The sequence below is a fragment of the Crotalus tigris genome, unplaced genomic scaffold (genome assembly GCF_016545835.1).
Source record: "Crotalus tigris isolate CLP2741 ecotype Arizona unplaced genomic scaffold, ASM1654583v1 scf7180000023618.1514416, whole genome shotgun sequence".
Classification (NCBI taxonomy): Eukaryota; Metazoa; Chordata; class Lepidosauria; order Squamata; family Viperidae; genus Crotalus; species Crotalus tigris.
In genome coordinates, this window is record NW_024100082.1 from 876,519 (window position 1) to 892,867 (window position 16,349).

A 16,349-nucleotide genomic window follows, 5' to 3' on the forward strand; every position below is an offset into this window, starting at 1 on the left:
AGACCGAGGGATTAATTCCGGATGCACAAGACCAAGCCTTAAGAACAAATCATACAAAGCCAGAATTGAGAAGACAGCAATATAGTAAGTGCTGCCTATGCAAAGAAGCTGAAGAAACAGTGGGTTACTTGGAAATCTGCTGCAAGAAAATCACACAGACTGTATAACAGCGTGACAAAGTAGCAACAATGGTGCACTGAAAATCTGCAAGAAATATAATTTGCCTGCAAGCAAGAACTGATGGAATCATAAAATAGAGAAGCCCTTAGAAAAACGAAGAAGCTATAGAATTCAAACAGAGAGACATCTGCCATACAGCACCTCAAACTTAACAATTGTCGATAAGAAAGACAATAATGTTTGGATAGTGGATGTGGTAGTACCTGGAGACAGCAGAATAAAAGAGAAAGAACTGGAAAAGTTAACAAAATACAAATAGAAATAGAACAACTGTGGCAAAAGCAAGCAAAGGTAGTACCAATAATAGGATCCTTGGGTGCAGTCCTAAAACAACTGGAGCACCACTTGAACACCATCAACATTGATAAATTCGCCATCAGTCAATTGCAAAGGGTAGCTTTACTTGGAACCTGCGATAATATCCGTAACACCATCAAACATCTAGATCTGCCTATCCCAAGGCCTTGGAAAGGACTCAGTAGGTAGACAAAAATGCCGAATCCAGTGTAAACATCTGGCTGACTGCAACAAACAACAACAGCAATTGTTGTTGTTGTTGTTGTTATTATTATTATTATTATTTGCAAGGTATAATATATATTGTATATATTGTGTAATATATACATTGAGGCTATACATTGAGACATCTTTATTCCAGACAAGTCTTTCAGCTTGTTAAATGTTATGCATGGTATTGCCTGAAAGATTCTGAGTAGTGTTTTAAACCTGTTTTTTTTTCTCATAGAAACTACAGCATCTCCAACTGCAAGTCAAACAACTCCCACACATGAATCAGGTAAAACCCCAAAGTGTTGACGATGGAAAGTAATTATTTAGACTAATTTTTGCATTTTTATAAGAGGTCACTTTTGTTTTTTTGTTCTGAAATAGTTTTCTCTGAATTCTCTGAAATATGAGAAATATGAGAGGGAGGGAATATTAATGATTCAAGAATCCTTTTTTAAAATCTTTCTGATCAGTTTCATAGAAATGTACTGTATTTCAAAATTTCTTATAACTTACACTCCTATATTTCAAAATACATGTGCAATACATGTACTTAATGAGGGTTGAATCTATTAGAACAGTATTGATGAGTGAAAGTACAGACAATAGAAGGATATGGCAAGTAGTGAATTATATTGGCATAATTAGCTTTAATTGTTTTACTATCTCATATTTCATCTTTTTTATTTATTTTGCTTTATATTTTTTTTTACTTTTTACGTGCTTTGAATAATTTTGTTTACCCAAAAAGGGAATAACACGATGGATATAATGTACATGTCTGTTAAAATAGCGTGAAACTAGAGAAATTTTTTCTTTCACTTTTACTATATATGTTCAGGTTTTTAATCACTTTTCTTCTCTTCTGTTTTAGGTTCTAACAACACTGTCGGTATTGTTTTTGGTACGTACTTACAGACTGAACTATTGTTGCATTTAATGTTTGACAGAAATGATCACAGACTATTCGATGTACAATTCCTCCCTTTTTGTCTTTAGAAGGGGCTGTGACTCCCACCCCTTCTTATAAGGCAAGATCTTTTTCTCCCGTCCCAATTTTTCCCATGCTTTAGAAACTCTTTTGGCTATTTTTAAAGATTTTGTTTCCTGTGTTTGTTTGTTAGTTAAACTCAAGGGAGAGTATTTCAACTTGAGAAATTATTTTGGTTACACAGTGGTGGTTTTTTTTTCTCTCTTTATGTCAGGGTCAATTTACAGCTGGAATCTCTTAAAGGCAGAAAAAATCTGGTTGTTGCAGAAATCAGTAAATTCCAAGAGGAAAACTGTATTTGTCATCCCCCCAACCCTCCCCCCAAAAGGGAACAGGTCCAGTTCCATATTAAGCTTATTATTCAAGGTATCTGTTTTCCAACTGAATAATCTACCACCTCAATTCTCATGGATCACAGGGAGTTTGCAAATATTAAAATAGCAAAAAATACACATTTTTAAAATTCCACAAAAATATAGCTAATATTAGCATATAAGAAAATTGTGCCCTATACATATATTCTCTCTCTCTCTCTCTCTCTCTCTCTCTCTCTCTCTCTCTCTCTCTCTCTCTCTCTCTCTCTCTCTCTCTCTCTCTCTCTCTCTCTCACAGACACACACACACACATACACACACACACACACACCCCTATATAATACCCAAAGTCCTTCTGGAAAAATCAATTTTTACTATTTTTAAAGTGTTGGGTTGCAAAGCATTTTTGATTGGGGATAGGCTGTCCCTCGATGAACTGCCACTGAAAATACCTCTTATTGACACACCTTCCACTTCAATTCCGGTTTGGTAGGGACCTTCCATAGATACTATCTCCATATCCAAGAGGGATGGGCAGGAACAATTTGGGGAAAGTGCAATGGGCAGGAGCAATATAAGGAAAGTAATTTGTTAGATAACCAGCCCTTCGCCATAAAGGGTCTCAAAGAAATCAAAACCTTGAATTTGGTTTTGGGAAACACATTGGTAAACAGCACAGAATTGTAATCAGGAAAGACAACAATTGTAATTGTCCTCAGGGCATCCTGTTCTAGGTAAGATTGCAACTGGAAACCAGCCAAAGCTGGGCAAAATGCCTCCTACCCATAACTTCTATCTGCTCCTTAAGCAGGAGCTTTGAGTCTAGAAGTTTTAAAGTTGCAAATCTGTTCTCTCTGCAGTACCATAACTTCATCAAGAGTCAAAGACACTTGGAATCATAAGGCTTTTACATTAATAGTAACACCATTCTGTTTGGCTTAAATTGCAACCTGTTTCTCCCCATCCAATCCCTGATAACCACCAGGCCCTGGGACAAGACTTCTACCACATCTCTAATTGGGCCTGGATGGAGATGTACAATTGGATATCATCAACATATTGAGGATACATCATCCTACCTTGGCAAATTAATTTGCCCAATAGGGGTTATGTAAATTGTTTAATAGATCAAGTAGATATGGGACTACTGTAACAAAATGTCTCCAACTTGCAACCCTTGTGAGAGTCTTAGCAAGCCATTGAGAGATCTATCTGTGAGGGCAAGGTGCTTTGTACACTGTCCCAGCACAGGTAAACCATGAGAGTAACCAATACAATTTTTGTTCCCATATCTAAAACTGAAGCTAGTATTACCATACAGTCCCTCTCCCCTCTGTTAAATTATCCAACCCACCAATCACTGTCTACTCAGCCAGTTGGGATCAGAGGGAGCTAGGCCTCTCCATTTCTGTTGTCTCATTCCGAGGGGGGGGGGCTGATTCTCAATAATCCAACGAATGCTTAGCTTTATTTTGGACTTTGTCCCAATTGTCAGGTGAGAGTTGTCATCAATATTAACAGTAATCACTATTTATGCTGATGGGCTACCTTAAACCTTTCCTGGTTTTATTATAAATGTAGAATATACCTTATCATTGAATTAAATTGGATACCAGGAAAGTGAGCAAATATTAATGCTACATTTATTTGTCTCTGGTTTAGTTTTATTCTTGTGCAGGATGACTAGTTGCCATTCATAGGTGTAATTTGTTTTTTTGCCATTTATCAATACCTTTGTTGTATTTGACATTTTTTTCCATGAAGATTCTATTGAGTCTTGAATGTCAGATTCTGTTCAGAACATGCACAAGCATAAAGCAGCAGCTTTATATAATTCACTAAAACAGCTGTGTCTGATTCCAAGAATGCTCAGCAGAATCTGAAGCTTCCTTTCGGCAGTCAAATGATCCCAGATAAAAAATGTAGAATTTAATTAATTTCACATGGTTGCTGCAAACGTGCTTCTGTGCATTCTGAAGCATCTTTTTAAAGCAATTCAGATTCCTATTTTTTTCTGCGTATATAAAGGAGTATACCAAATGTCAGTCCACATAATAGGCCAATCAGAATACGTTTTATTTATTTTCAGATAAAATGTTACTAAGTGCACTAAGGTAATGCAGCAATAAGGAAATGTTGAGAAAAAAATTCAAACACGTAATGTAATTTCTATACATAATTGTCTATACATCCTGACTTTTGGTATCCCCTGTATATACAATGTGATATGGGTAAAGTGATCTGAAACATATTGAAAGTACTGCCAGGAGTTTGTATATGAAGATTGGTATATTTTTGAATATGAAACTATCACATTATCTTTTTCCCTTCAAGGAGCTGTCACTGCTGTTATAGTTCTGGCTGCTTTAATTTTTGCAGCTGTGAAATGGTTCTCTCTCCAGGGGTGAGTCAGCCCAAGATACGCTGTCTCTGATTCTTTCTAGCTTCTTCATAGCTGCATGAGCAGCCATCTCTAACTTTTCACTGCCGTCTCTAAAGCCTACAATTTTCATATAAATGTGCTTTATGTCCAGAAGTAACTTCTGTGCTGTGTGCTTGAATAACTGCAAAGATCTGCAACAAAGGAGGAAGACAAACAAAACATTATAGTTTGTCTAGAATGGCTAATCTGAATTTAATCACATCTTCAGCATTGGTGTTCTGGAGTGACAGAAATCATCTGTCTCTTTCTGTTTGCTATTTGTTCAACTGCAGGCTTGGCAATGTGTTGTTGAAAAAAGTACGATTATTCTTATTGCCCTGATCTGCTGGTATCAGAGACACTTGTAATGATTTCTGTCTCTGACTTACTGGCAACCTAATGAAATTGAATCATTGGAATGGTTCTATGCAAAGTTTGCATTGTCTTTTGAGAACAGCTTTTAGTCTACTTGCAACTTTGGTATATTTCTAGACAGATTACAATGGAAATCTTGTCTTGTATATTGCTTGCTTTCTGTCTCTGTGCAGGAGTGTTGTTTCTGATACAACATTATATTAACTTTATTTTCGTATCATTCGTGTACAGTTACAGGATGTTATAAGCACTAATTTAGATTTGTTCATAAATTGATTTTCAAATCAGTTTCTTAACCATAAGTACTTTGAGTGGTAATGCTTTAATCACTATCATTACATGTACTCATCTTTATGTTTAAAGAGTATATAGATGTAATCTTTTGATAGAATAGTTAATACATATTTTTGAGAGTTTTAATAGACTAACACGTGCAATCTGGGGGAAGCTGTAATATGATGTTTTGCAAATAAATTACTGTGGACTTTACCTTTTTTTCTAGCATTTATGAAAGACTGTCTCCAGTTTTAAAACTCAAGATTAGTTAATCTGTTCATTTTTCTAATTTCTAATTGAATATTATCTGTCTCTCCTTATATATCTTTTAGGCCACAGCATGCTAATTACGTCTTTATTTTGCTAAAAGACTTCTTTAAATAATAAACAATTTTCTGTTTTCAGGTTTTCTATTAGTATCATCTAATTTGCTTGCAGAAATCAGTTGTATTGGGGTCTTCATACAGGAAGATGGGTGAACAATTACTGATTTAAGCATGCGCCCAGGAGAAGTGGGAATGCCTGTTTCCTCCATTGATTCGATTTTGCTTTGTTTGCTGCCTTCTTCCCTTTTATATAAAATTAACTCATTTAAATTGTATAGTTTGATTCCTGATCAAATGCGTTGAATAACTTGAAGCCAAAAACATCCTTCGGGATAATGTATATTTTAAAACAGCTCTTATTCCAGAGACCCACTTTTTCTCTCCCTCCCTTCCCCCACTTGATCACCTCAGTCTTCATTTAAGAATTATCCCTTTTGCCTAATTAACTGTAACATTAAAAGTGCTGAGACATTGTTTATTTTTAGTTTTACAGTTGTTTTAGCTTCAGGATAACATCAAAGAACCATTCTTCAATCTAATTAATATCATCCACTGAAGGCTGGAAACGTATATAACTTATTTATTGCTATTTATTTATATCATTGATTTTATATTGCTAAATATACTTCTGGATGCAGAGGGACTCCCCATCCCTAGCCCCTGTATTTTACTCCATTTTACTCAATTTACAGTAGGGTTTAACAGTAGGGCTTCTCAAGTGGTCGCACCAGCGTTTTTCATTCAATATGTATATTCAGCTGCAATATCTGCATAAATAAAAACTCAAAGTTTTTATTGAGTTTTATTTACTACAATTGTCTTCGGCTGCTAATGGCATTGTTTGTTCTTTACTCCTTCCTTAGAGGAGGAGGGGGAATGGCCCCTCTCTTATCTCAAAAAGCAGTACCTTAGCACAGGTGGAAAGAAACCTTTCAAATTATTTGAGAAACAGCCTTAATAAACTCTTTATCAATGAGAATTGGAGATTTCTCTTGTACTTTCCAAGATTCTGGATCTGTCTTACACTAGCATTAAAGTTATCTTACTGAAATCTCTTTTTTAAAAGATAATCTTTTGAAAATAAATCACTATCACATGCCAGGGTACATACTCCAAAAATGCAAATATATCCTGTAACTAATAAGCTTATGGATTATAGGCATTATCATACAGTGTTCTCAGTGTTAAATAAGCATCTCACATTACCATTAGGAGTAGTGTTTGCCTGTTTTGGGATGCAGGTAAAATATATTGGGATTCTCTCTATTGTTGCTCAGTCCTAGTTTGCAGATGATGCAGCCTGCATCCAATATATACAGTATAGATAAAGGAAAAATGCACATATCCATGTTTGTACTGAATCTGTGGTTCCCTATATTCCTAAACTTGTCATGAGGGAACATAATTATACTTTCTTCACCTTTCTGCTGTTTAGCTTCTAGTTCAAATGAGTGGGTCTTCTTCCATGGATAATAAAATTGAGATGCTTTAAATATTTTTGTCAATATCAAGACCTGAGAAGCTAAACTTTTACATAAACTTGTAAATTTATATATAAGTGTTTAGTGTGGTGTACAGTTATATATTTCTTCATAGCTACCTGAACAGGTGTACTGCATAGAAGTGTTAGCATGCCAAGACTTTTTCTGTCTCCCATCCTTCTAATTAATCATTGCCATAAATCTGAGATAGCTTCAGCGCTAGCTGTAGACAGAACTTGGTTTTGTCTGTACACCTTGACCTATGAGATTTCAGCATTGAAACCAAAGTTTCCCCATGGATACAAAAGAGATGCTGATGTGTGATTCAAGAGCAATTGACTAAAAAACATATATTTTCTATACTAAATCTGATGTGATATTTACAGAAAATTATTTTTTAATGTCAAATATTCTGCAACTATTAAGATGCTTTGGTTTTCAGAGTTGGATTGTTCTAACTAAGATGCATTTTCTTTTATCTTACAGATTGAAATGTGTAAATCTGTGTATTGCTTTTTGCTAGGACTAAAGAAAATAATTTTTGAAAATGTCTTTAAATAGCATATATAAATATGAATTTATTTTTATGTCATCTTTTACAGGAAAGCTAACGTTCCTCATGCTTCTACTGATTCTTATCATGTAGTTTCAGAGAAAGATATGACTTTGGAAGAAAAACGAACAAAAGATTGATTTGGGTTTACTGAACTTCTGCAATAAAACTTTAATAACCTTTCAACAGTTTCCCATTTGAGAACTGAAAAAGAGGAACTCAGTGAAGATTTGAGTTCATAGTTTTACAGTTTGGCCATTGGAAGAGGCAGTTAATACATGAAGCAATCAGCATTTGATCTACAAGACTACTCCTTTTTCGTATTCTGCTTCAACATTCTAGTAGATTGCACTTAAATCCTTTCAGAATATCTCTTAGCATGTCTGTTTCTTATCACTCAGATACAGAATCTGAGGGACCTCCATATCTCTACTTCAGGGATGATGCATTATCAAGAGATGACTATTCTAGAATGAAAGAGTCAGCAAGTCCTGTGTAGTTCTTTTAACAGCCTGGTTCTTAAATCAGCTTCCAAATTCATGTGGCATCTAAAGAAAAGTTAACTTGCTTTCTGGGTTTTAAATTGATGCTGAAACAATAAGCTTTGCCTAATATAAATTGTGTTCTGTTTTATATTTTAACAGTCAACATAAATTTTACAACCAATAAATTGAGATACATGTCCTAGTGGGGAAGATTCAATTTTTGTCTTTACAGTCACTGTAATGAGAAAGTGTGTTTTGGCTGAATGGAGCCGATCCTGAAATATTCAACCTAGTTGTTGGGGAGGAGAGTGGCAAAATGTCTGTTACGATGCTCTGTGTGACATCACAACATATATTCTGTCACTTTGACACTATTTTGGTCAGCCATGGATGCCTGTGGTATTCAAGAAAGTATTTTGTATGTTTGCAAAAGTTGTATTTATAAATTTTATTGTATTCCTTATATGGGAAAAATGAATTAAATGCAATGGCTGTATATAGAGAAATGTCTGGCCGTGGTAATATTAAAGATTGAATTGCACGAGCACTTATCGTTGTTCTATTTAAAGTCATTTGGGGAGTTGATGCTATGGTAATTCTTAACACTGTAGAAACTATTTACTGGTTATATTTTCATGTATGCACCATTATTGAAAGGCAATTGGGAGATGACCCTATTACCAGAGAGAGCCAGATTGGTATAGCAATTAAGATGCTGGCCTAGAAACCAGGAGACTGAGTTCCAGGCCTCCCTTAGTCATGAAAGCCAGCTGGGTGTCTTTGAACCAGTCCCTAGTTGGATATGTTTGCTCTTTTACATTTAATGTATATTATATAAAAATATAACAAGAGTTTACAAAATGCTATCCAATGTGCACCCTAGCATCTTATTTACAAAGGAGATAAAGCAAAACCAATATTTAGAATTTATAATGGAAAACAAGTGTCCACAAGAAATTTTGTTTCTTACTCTTTTCTTAGGAGAGGAAGGAAGGTAGCCCATCCTTTACCTCAAAAAGCAGCACTTTAGCAGAGGTGAAAAGCATTTGAACGTATTTTAAGAAATTGATTTAACAAACTTTTTATCAGTGAGAATAGAACAGTGGTGGCGAACCTATGGCACGGATGCCAGAGGCGGCACGCAGAGCCCTCTTTGTGGGCACGCGTGCCGTCACCCCACTCCTAGGCCTTCAGCTGGGTTTTATAAAACCTTTTCACTTTAGGCCTCCGTGACCGTGTGCAAAAAAAAAAAAGGTTCAGTCAATTTCAACTTCTCGCTGGAAAAAAAAATCTTACAAAGTTGAAATTGATGGATTGAACTTTTTAATCCCAACCAGTCTGCCGTTACCACCGCAGTCATACTCAATTGGCCATGCCCACCCAATTGGCCACACCCAGCCAATGGGCCACACCCACCTGGCACTTGATGACGCATAAGTGGGTTTTGGGTTGCAGTTTGGGCACTCAATCTCTAAAAGGTTCGCCATCACTGGAATAGAAGATTCCTCTTTTAGTTCCAAGATTCTGTATCTATACTATGTTAGCACTAAAAATATCTTACTGAAATATATTTTTTAAAAAATAAATTACTAATCACATAGCAGGGAACATACTTTAAGAATGCAAATATATCCAGTAACTAATAAACTTATGGAACTACACACACAATCATACAGTGTTCTCAATGTTAAATAATAATAATGTTACTGTTAAGAGTAGAGTAGTCTGCCTAAGTTGGGATGCAGGTAAAAGTAAAGAAATACATTTTCTAAGAGATGCGTCATAGTTCCAAACTGTAGTTCTGGGAATTGCATAAGCACTTAAACATTTTACTGGTCAGTTTAGCAACTTAATTGTTTCCATAATTCTGAGCATAGAATATGGATTTTTTTGCCTGATGGATTCTTATTTAATGTGTTATACAGATCCAATGTTTAGAATTTATAATGCAAAACAAGATTCCAAAAGAGCTTTTGTGGCAGTTATTAAAGTAGCATTTACCAGAAAGTCCTTCCTATTCAGCTAATCTAATTGGGAAATACAGTTTGGTGTCTGTTATTACTTTAATTATTAGTGACAATAACTTACTATAGGTGATTTTTATTCCAACTTTCAGATGTTGATTTCTCCTTATGCTAACTTATAAGATTCATTAGTTTTTAAAATACTCTTAACTTTTCCTAGCCAAATACAACAAAAACAATCTTGATATAATCCAGCATTTTATCTCACATCAGACTAAATGGATACAGAACTATTGGGGTGACCTATACACACACATTTATCTCTATGTATGTTGTATGTATGTGGTGCTCAGAACCAGTATTTTTGAAACTGATTTCACACTGATAAAATTGCAGAGTGTGCAAGATAAAATTTCATAGTATACCAACAAGAAGTTCCATTGTCCAAATTCCTCTGGGGCTTTTGGTATAAAAGCCCCTGTTTTATTTGCTTGTCAGTATTGCTGCTTCCTGTTTTGCATTGATATACATAGGTGCATGGGTTCTGCTGCCAGCTTCATAGTCATCACTGAAACAGGAGCAATGATTTCTGCCTACACACTCAGCCTTTTGTCTGCTGCTGCCTTCCTGGCTGCTGCTTTAGTGAACCAAGGTGAGAAGTTAACCTCTCTCTGTCAACCCTCTTCCCCACAAATAGTTTTAAAAATAGTTGTGTATTCTGTTCCAGTTCTGATAACTTTTTTCTTTTGAACTTTGATCCTCACCTGGGAGAAAAGAGCATGTTGTAAGCTCTGGAGAGGTCAAAGGCAAAGAAATTAAATCTAACTTTGTGCTCAGCTGCTGATATATAGAAACTGAAGACAATTATTTAAATACAGTATTTTCTCAGTCACGACTGACATTTTTCCCCTCACCTATTTGTATTCACTGGAGTTATGCCTATCGGAACTGGTTTGCAAATTTCAGAAAAATCATTGAATGGCAGATTTTCTCTTTATTACTTTCCACTAAATGTTTCGATATTTCCAGCTCAGATCTAACGGCTCTAAATCAAGTGAAGGTTTCTGCTGTATTACAGTTCAGATTTTAAACATACAGTACAATTCTGAATTTTATAGGTACATTCATAGATTTAATAAAATTAAGAGCTATCCTTATAATTTTCTTGGCAACTTTTGAACCCATTACTATATTGTGTAATAGTAACCCGTGAATGGCAAATTTTTTCTTCCTTGAAATATGATACGGGAGAAATCTAAACTTGAGTGGAGGTTGATGATAGTCTTTATTTCCTTTTTTTGCCCTATTTTTAGCTGCAGGGTGAATTTCCTTCCGCATTTGTTTCTGTAAACATACACGGGCATATAACCCCAACACCTGACTGAATTTAAAATGCTATTAGTTTTCCTACAAGCTTTGTTTCCCTTTTACCTCACCTATTAGCTTGACTTTAAGAACTGGTTTAAAATTAAGAGGGATTCACTTGTTGAATTTAAAGCCTTTTCCGTAGAATAATGATCCTTGAACAGTTTGAATTCAGGATCCATTTACATGATTAAAATGACTGAGGACCCCCCAAAAGCTTTGGTTTATATTGATACTGATTGTATTAGAAATTCAAAATGAGAAATTCAAAATGTAGCTTCTCAGCCCTGGCTATTAGTTTAAACTAAGAAATACTGATTATCCACTGAACTGCATGGAAGAGTATGATTGAGAACTGGATCTTGCCAAAGCTTGCCCAACATTTTAATTTAATAGAAATGGAAGTTGTTTTCCTTCCAATTCACTTTTTGCACAATTCTGTCAGGTTATTTAATAATCCTACCCTCTTGAAAATATTACCAATCTCACAGTTTTTTCTTCCAGCAAAATAAACTATATACTGTATGCAGTTTCTTCTCTCTCTTTTTATTCTCACAACAGTCTATGAGAGAAAAAAGTAAAATAATGGCTTGAGTTGTCATCTAGCAATCTAGCTACAATGCAACACTGGCTCCAATTAGTCACCTCTCAGGTGACACAGCCCTTCAGGGACCCAGGCCAGAGCCAGGTTTTTCTCTTTTGCAAGGCCAAAAGGGGGGGGGGTGCAGATCTCACCTTGGGGGTGGCAGGATGTTCTAAACCAGGGGTCTACAACTCCCAGACGGCTGCCTAGTACTGAGCTGTGAGCCATTCAGAACTAGGCCGTGGAAGCAGTGGCTTGGCGGGTGTGTGTATCCCCCCTTGTGTGAGCAGCTGGGGGGAGCATGCAGACATGCTCCATTTGCACAAGCAGCAGGTGGAGCTGTGTGTGCGCACACGTGCCAGCCATTTGCGTGGAACCATCCCCTCCCCCCCACCAGTCCACAAAGCCGGAAAGGTTGGGGAACTCTGTTCTAAAGGGCAGAGTCCACAGCTCATCTAGACCCTACCAGCCAGAATTCATTGACTGATATCGTCTACAGTATACCACTTCTGCTGGTGGATGGGGTGGGCCAATCCCATTAAGGTGAGACAGTTCCTCAGACAATCTGGAACCATGCTATGAAGAGCTTTAAACTGGTGGGATTCAGCCAGTTTGCACCAGTTCAGCAGAACCAGTAGTTAATTTTTTGTTGTCCAGGTCCAGAATGGACTTCTGGAAGTGGCATCCACACAGAGAACCGGTTGTTCACATATTTGAATCCCACCACTGGCTTTAAAGGTAAGAATGAAGACTTTGAAATTAGCTACCCTTTACAGCTTGATAGCTATAACCACAGACAATAAAGCCTAGATATTACTTTTTCTTTAATTAGATTTAACTATTTTTCAATCTTTATAGGATCCTTTAATAGATTTTGCTTTCTTTCACAAAACTTTGAAACTTCAATTTATGAAACATTCTGGAGAATATCTAATCCCTGCTTGTTTTTAAATACCAGCTTTACAATATATATATTAAATTTGCTGAAATTATCTTGGCTTACAAACTAAAGGGAACTCTCTAGAAATTGATGTAACATGAAATAGCTTATTCTACAATGGCATTACTTAAATATAATGTAGCCTGGCTTTCTAGGAAAAAGATAACCATTTCTCTCTCCACTCAGTGCAAGATGTTTTCTTGCCTGAGGCAAAGCTGTCTGAACACTTTTATAAATGCTTTCTTCCATATAAAGAAGTTGCCCAGGCTAGACGCTGAATCTTGGGTAGTAGGCTATGTGCTGAGTGGAAGGGGGACTATAGACAGTAGAGAGGACAGACTTGGTGAAGAGAGGAAAGATCCATTTCCAAAGCAATGAAAAAATAAACATACAATAGCTTAAGCTCATACCAAGTAGAAATTTATAAAAATTCTTTAGGTACGTCCCTCCCTTAATTCATACATAGATAAGAGGGAGGAGGGAAAACATTCAGATTTTCAAGATTTCTGTAAACATTTTAATATAAGTGGTTTAAGGCATACATGACATCTGTTTTTTGACTGGGTCTACCTTGTAGGGCAGATGGGAGAGAGCAACAGACTAATTTAGATGGCACAGAACAGGTCCATCCTGCAACATTTTGTCTTGCTACTTCCTGCCCCCAAGAGAGGTGCATAATGCTCCATGTATGGGACAGCTAGTTTCTAATCACCAGTATACTGGCAAAAATAAATGCAGTTGATCCATATCCAAACTCAAAAACTTGAATTTCAAGTGGGGTTGTTTCAAATGAAAATGAAAAAAAAAAGCCAAAAACAATAGTGGCAGTAACACAATTGCATCTGAGAGGAGGTAAGAAAAGTATGATTCTAGAAAGAAGAATAGGTGGGTCAGTGCAATAACCTTCACCAGTGCCTTTGATTTCAAGTGGAGCATATCTAGTATGCCTGGCTATTTTCACAGCTTTTTTTGTCTACTTGCCAATGATGTCCTCATTTCCAATAATAATAATAATAATAATAATAATAATAATAATAATAATAATAAAGTTGGAAGGGACCTTGGAGGTCATCTAGTCCAACCCCCTGCTCAGGCAGGAAACCCTATACCATTTTGGACAAATGGCTGTCCAGTTTCTTCTTAAAAACTTCCAGTGTTGGAGCATTCACCGCTTCTGGAGGCAGGTTGTTCCACTGGTTAATTGTTCTAACTGTCAGGAAGTTTCTCCTTTGTTCTAGGTTGCTTCTCTCTTTGGTTAGTTTCCACTCATTGCTTCTTGTCCTGCCTTCAGGCGCTTTGGAAAATAGCTTGACTCCCTCTTCTTTGTGGCAGCCTCTGAGATATTGGAACACTGCTATCATGTCCCCCCTCGTCCTTCTCTTCGTTAAACTAAACATACCCAATTCCAGCAACCCGTTCCTTATACGTTTTAGCCTCCAGTCCCCTAATCATCATTGTTGCTCTTTTCTGTACTCTTTCTAGAGTTTCAACATCTTTTTTACATTGTGGTGACCAAAACTGGATGCAGTATTCCAAGTGTGGCCTTACCAACGCATTGTAAAGTGGTATTAATACTTCACGTGATTTTGATTCTATCCCTCTGTTAATGCAGCCTAGCACTCTGTTGGCTTTTTTGGCAGCTGCAGCACACTGCTGGCTCATATTTAAATGATTGTCCACTAGGACTCCGAGATCCCTCTCACAATTACTACTGTTGAGCAAGGTACCCTCTATACTATACCTGCACATTTGGTTTTTCTTGCCTAAATGTAGAACCTTACTTTTTCAGCATTAAATTTCATTTTGATCCTCCTGTATCCTAAGCCTGTAAGGAAAGGTAGTGTGATGAAAATGTGCTGGATGGAAGATACTGGTTGGATATCCACCACCAAGCCCCTTAACTGCAGAATACAATCACAGACTTTATTAATCAGTTTGAATGCATAGAAATATGGGCTAGAATGCAGAATCTTAAAAACTGATATAATCCTCCTTTATTATTAACTTCATTAAGTATGATGTCTTTGGACCTTTTGAAGCTTTTTTCACAAAATATTCCCATAACTGTATATTTGATGAACCTCTCATGGTGTCTCCCATCTGCTGATAGTTTGTCTTGAAAGAATCTCTTAAATTCAAATTTGAAGAGAAAAGGAAGTAGGGAAGCAAAAGTTCTGGGAAGATGGGCTGGTGGGCCAGCACATGAACCATGCAAAAGAAGAAGGAGGCAAGAGTACACAAGACTTACCATACTTGACTCATGCATCCATTTCAGATTTTGTTTCCACTGAACCCTAGAACAACTGAATTCCAGGTTTTAAAAAGTTCTGCTGAACTGCAAACCACCCAGGATGGTTTGGGAGAACTTCTGAGGCAAGGTGTTTTTGCTTTGAAACAAGACATATTTTTGTTTCATGTACATTTTAGATCTGTTTACTTCTGCCTGGGCCAGTTCTGACCATCTAAATAAACATATAACAAAGGTAAAACAGTATGAGAGAACTTATAGGAGGAAGTCATGACAATCCAAGATTCATATTTCTTATTGGATATATTATTTATCAGTTTATCCACTCCTATCATAGAATGGAAAAAGTAGACACAATCTGCTATCCTGGTATGTAATCTCCCAAATATGCAGGCATATTTATGACTCTGATGAAGGAAAATATTTATAGCTCAGGGTTGAAATGAGGGGTACTCTGAGCTTGGTTGTTTTTTGCAGATGTTTCATTATCCAAATTAGATAACATCATCAGTGATATCACTTAGTTTGGTTAATGAAACGTCTGCAAGAAAACAACCAAGTTCAGACATTGGCAAGGAGCCCTCATACTTATGACTAAAAAGAACTAGACAAGGTTTTTCAATGCATGGGCATACAATGGCGTGGGCACGCGCGCGCACGCGCGCGCACACACACACACACACACACACACACACACACACACAGAGTTTCTAACCAGGTACTGTAACCAACTGGAGAAGGGAATTTGAAATGGACTAAGGAGCTGTCAGGAAGTGTTTTGAATGGAAAGGAGAAAATAAATAAGCTAGTAAGCAAAAAAGGTCTTAAGCGGTCCTGGACTGATGAGCAGAAAGACTTCATAACAATAGATCAGTTTTCTGACCCAAATTTCTGGAAGAACAAGACATGAAAACAGAAGATAATACTTCCGCTAGCACAAGAATTTGCCAGCTCACATCTTATGCCCTTGATTCAAAGAATAGTTTACTATATTTAAAGTAGAAGCCAAATCAAGAGAATGGGCACTAAAGCTGAATGCAACCTGCACTTCTATTGAAAAGAATCAGTCTTTTGAAGAAACAAATGCTTTTTGTACTGGGTACTTTAGGAATATTTTTTTTAAATCAAACTAATTCACAAGAAGATGTTAGCATATTGTCTTTTGATCAATCCTAAGAAATCCCCCCCCACACACACACACTCACAACCCCTTTTCTTATATCTTTTTCTTATATCTTTTGTTTAGTTGAATCTAAAGCTCCAGGTTTCATTCTGCACAATTGCTTTCCATGAGACATTATCTGCATTATTCTCTTGATCTGAATAAAATTCACACTT

The 16,349-nt window shown here is 36.5% G+C and overlaps 1 protein-coding gene across 1 annotated transcript in view; it reads left to right on the plus strand.

Moving 5' to 3' along the window:
- The window catches only part of CR1 (complement C3b/C4b receptor 1 (Knops blood group)), a 94,336-nt gene that overhangs the window by 51,198 nt on the left and 26,789 nt on the right, over positions 1 to 16,349 (plus strand). The window contains exons 13-18 of the mRNA XM_039320053.1: positions 926 to 976; positions 1,562 to 1,591; positions 4,328 to 4,397; positions 7,476 to 7,560; positions 10,374 to 10,527; positions 12,481 to 12,561. Of these exons, the coding sequence (XP_039175987.1) occupies positions 926 to 976; positions 1,562 to 1,591; positions 4,328 to 4,397; positions 7,476 to 7,560; positions 10,374 to 10,527; positions 12,481 to 12,561 (471 nt within the window). The remainder of the gene's footprint in view (positions 1 to 925; positions 977 to 1,561; positions 1,592 to 4,327; positions 4,398 to 7,475; positions 7,561 to 10,373; positions 10,528 to 12,480; positions 12,562 to 16,349) is intronic.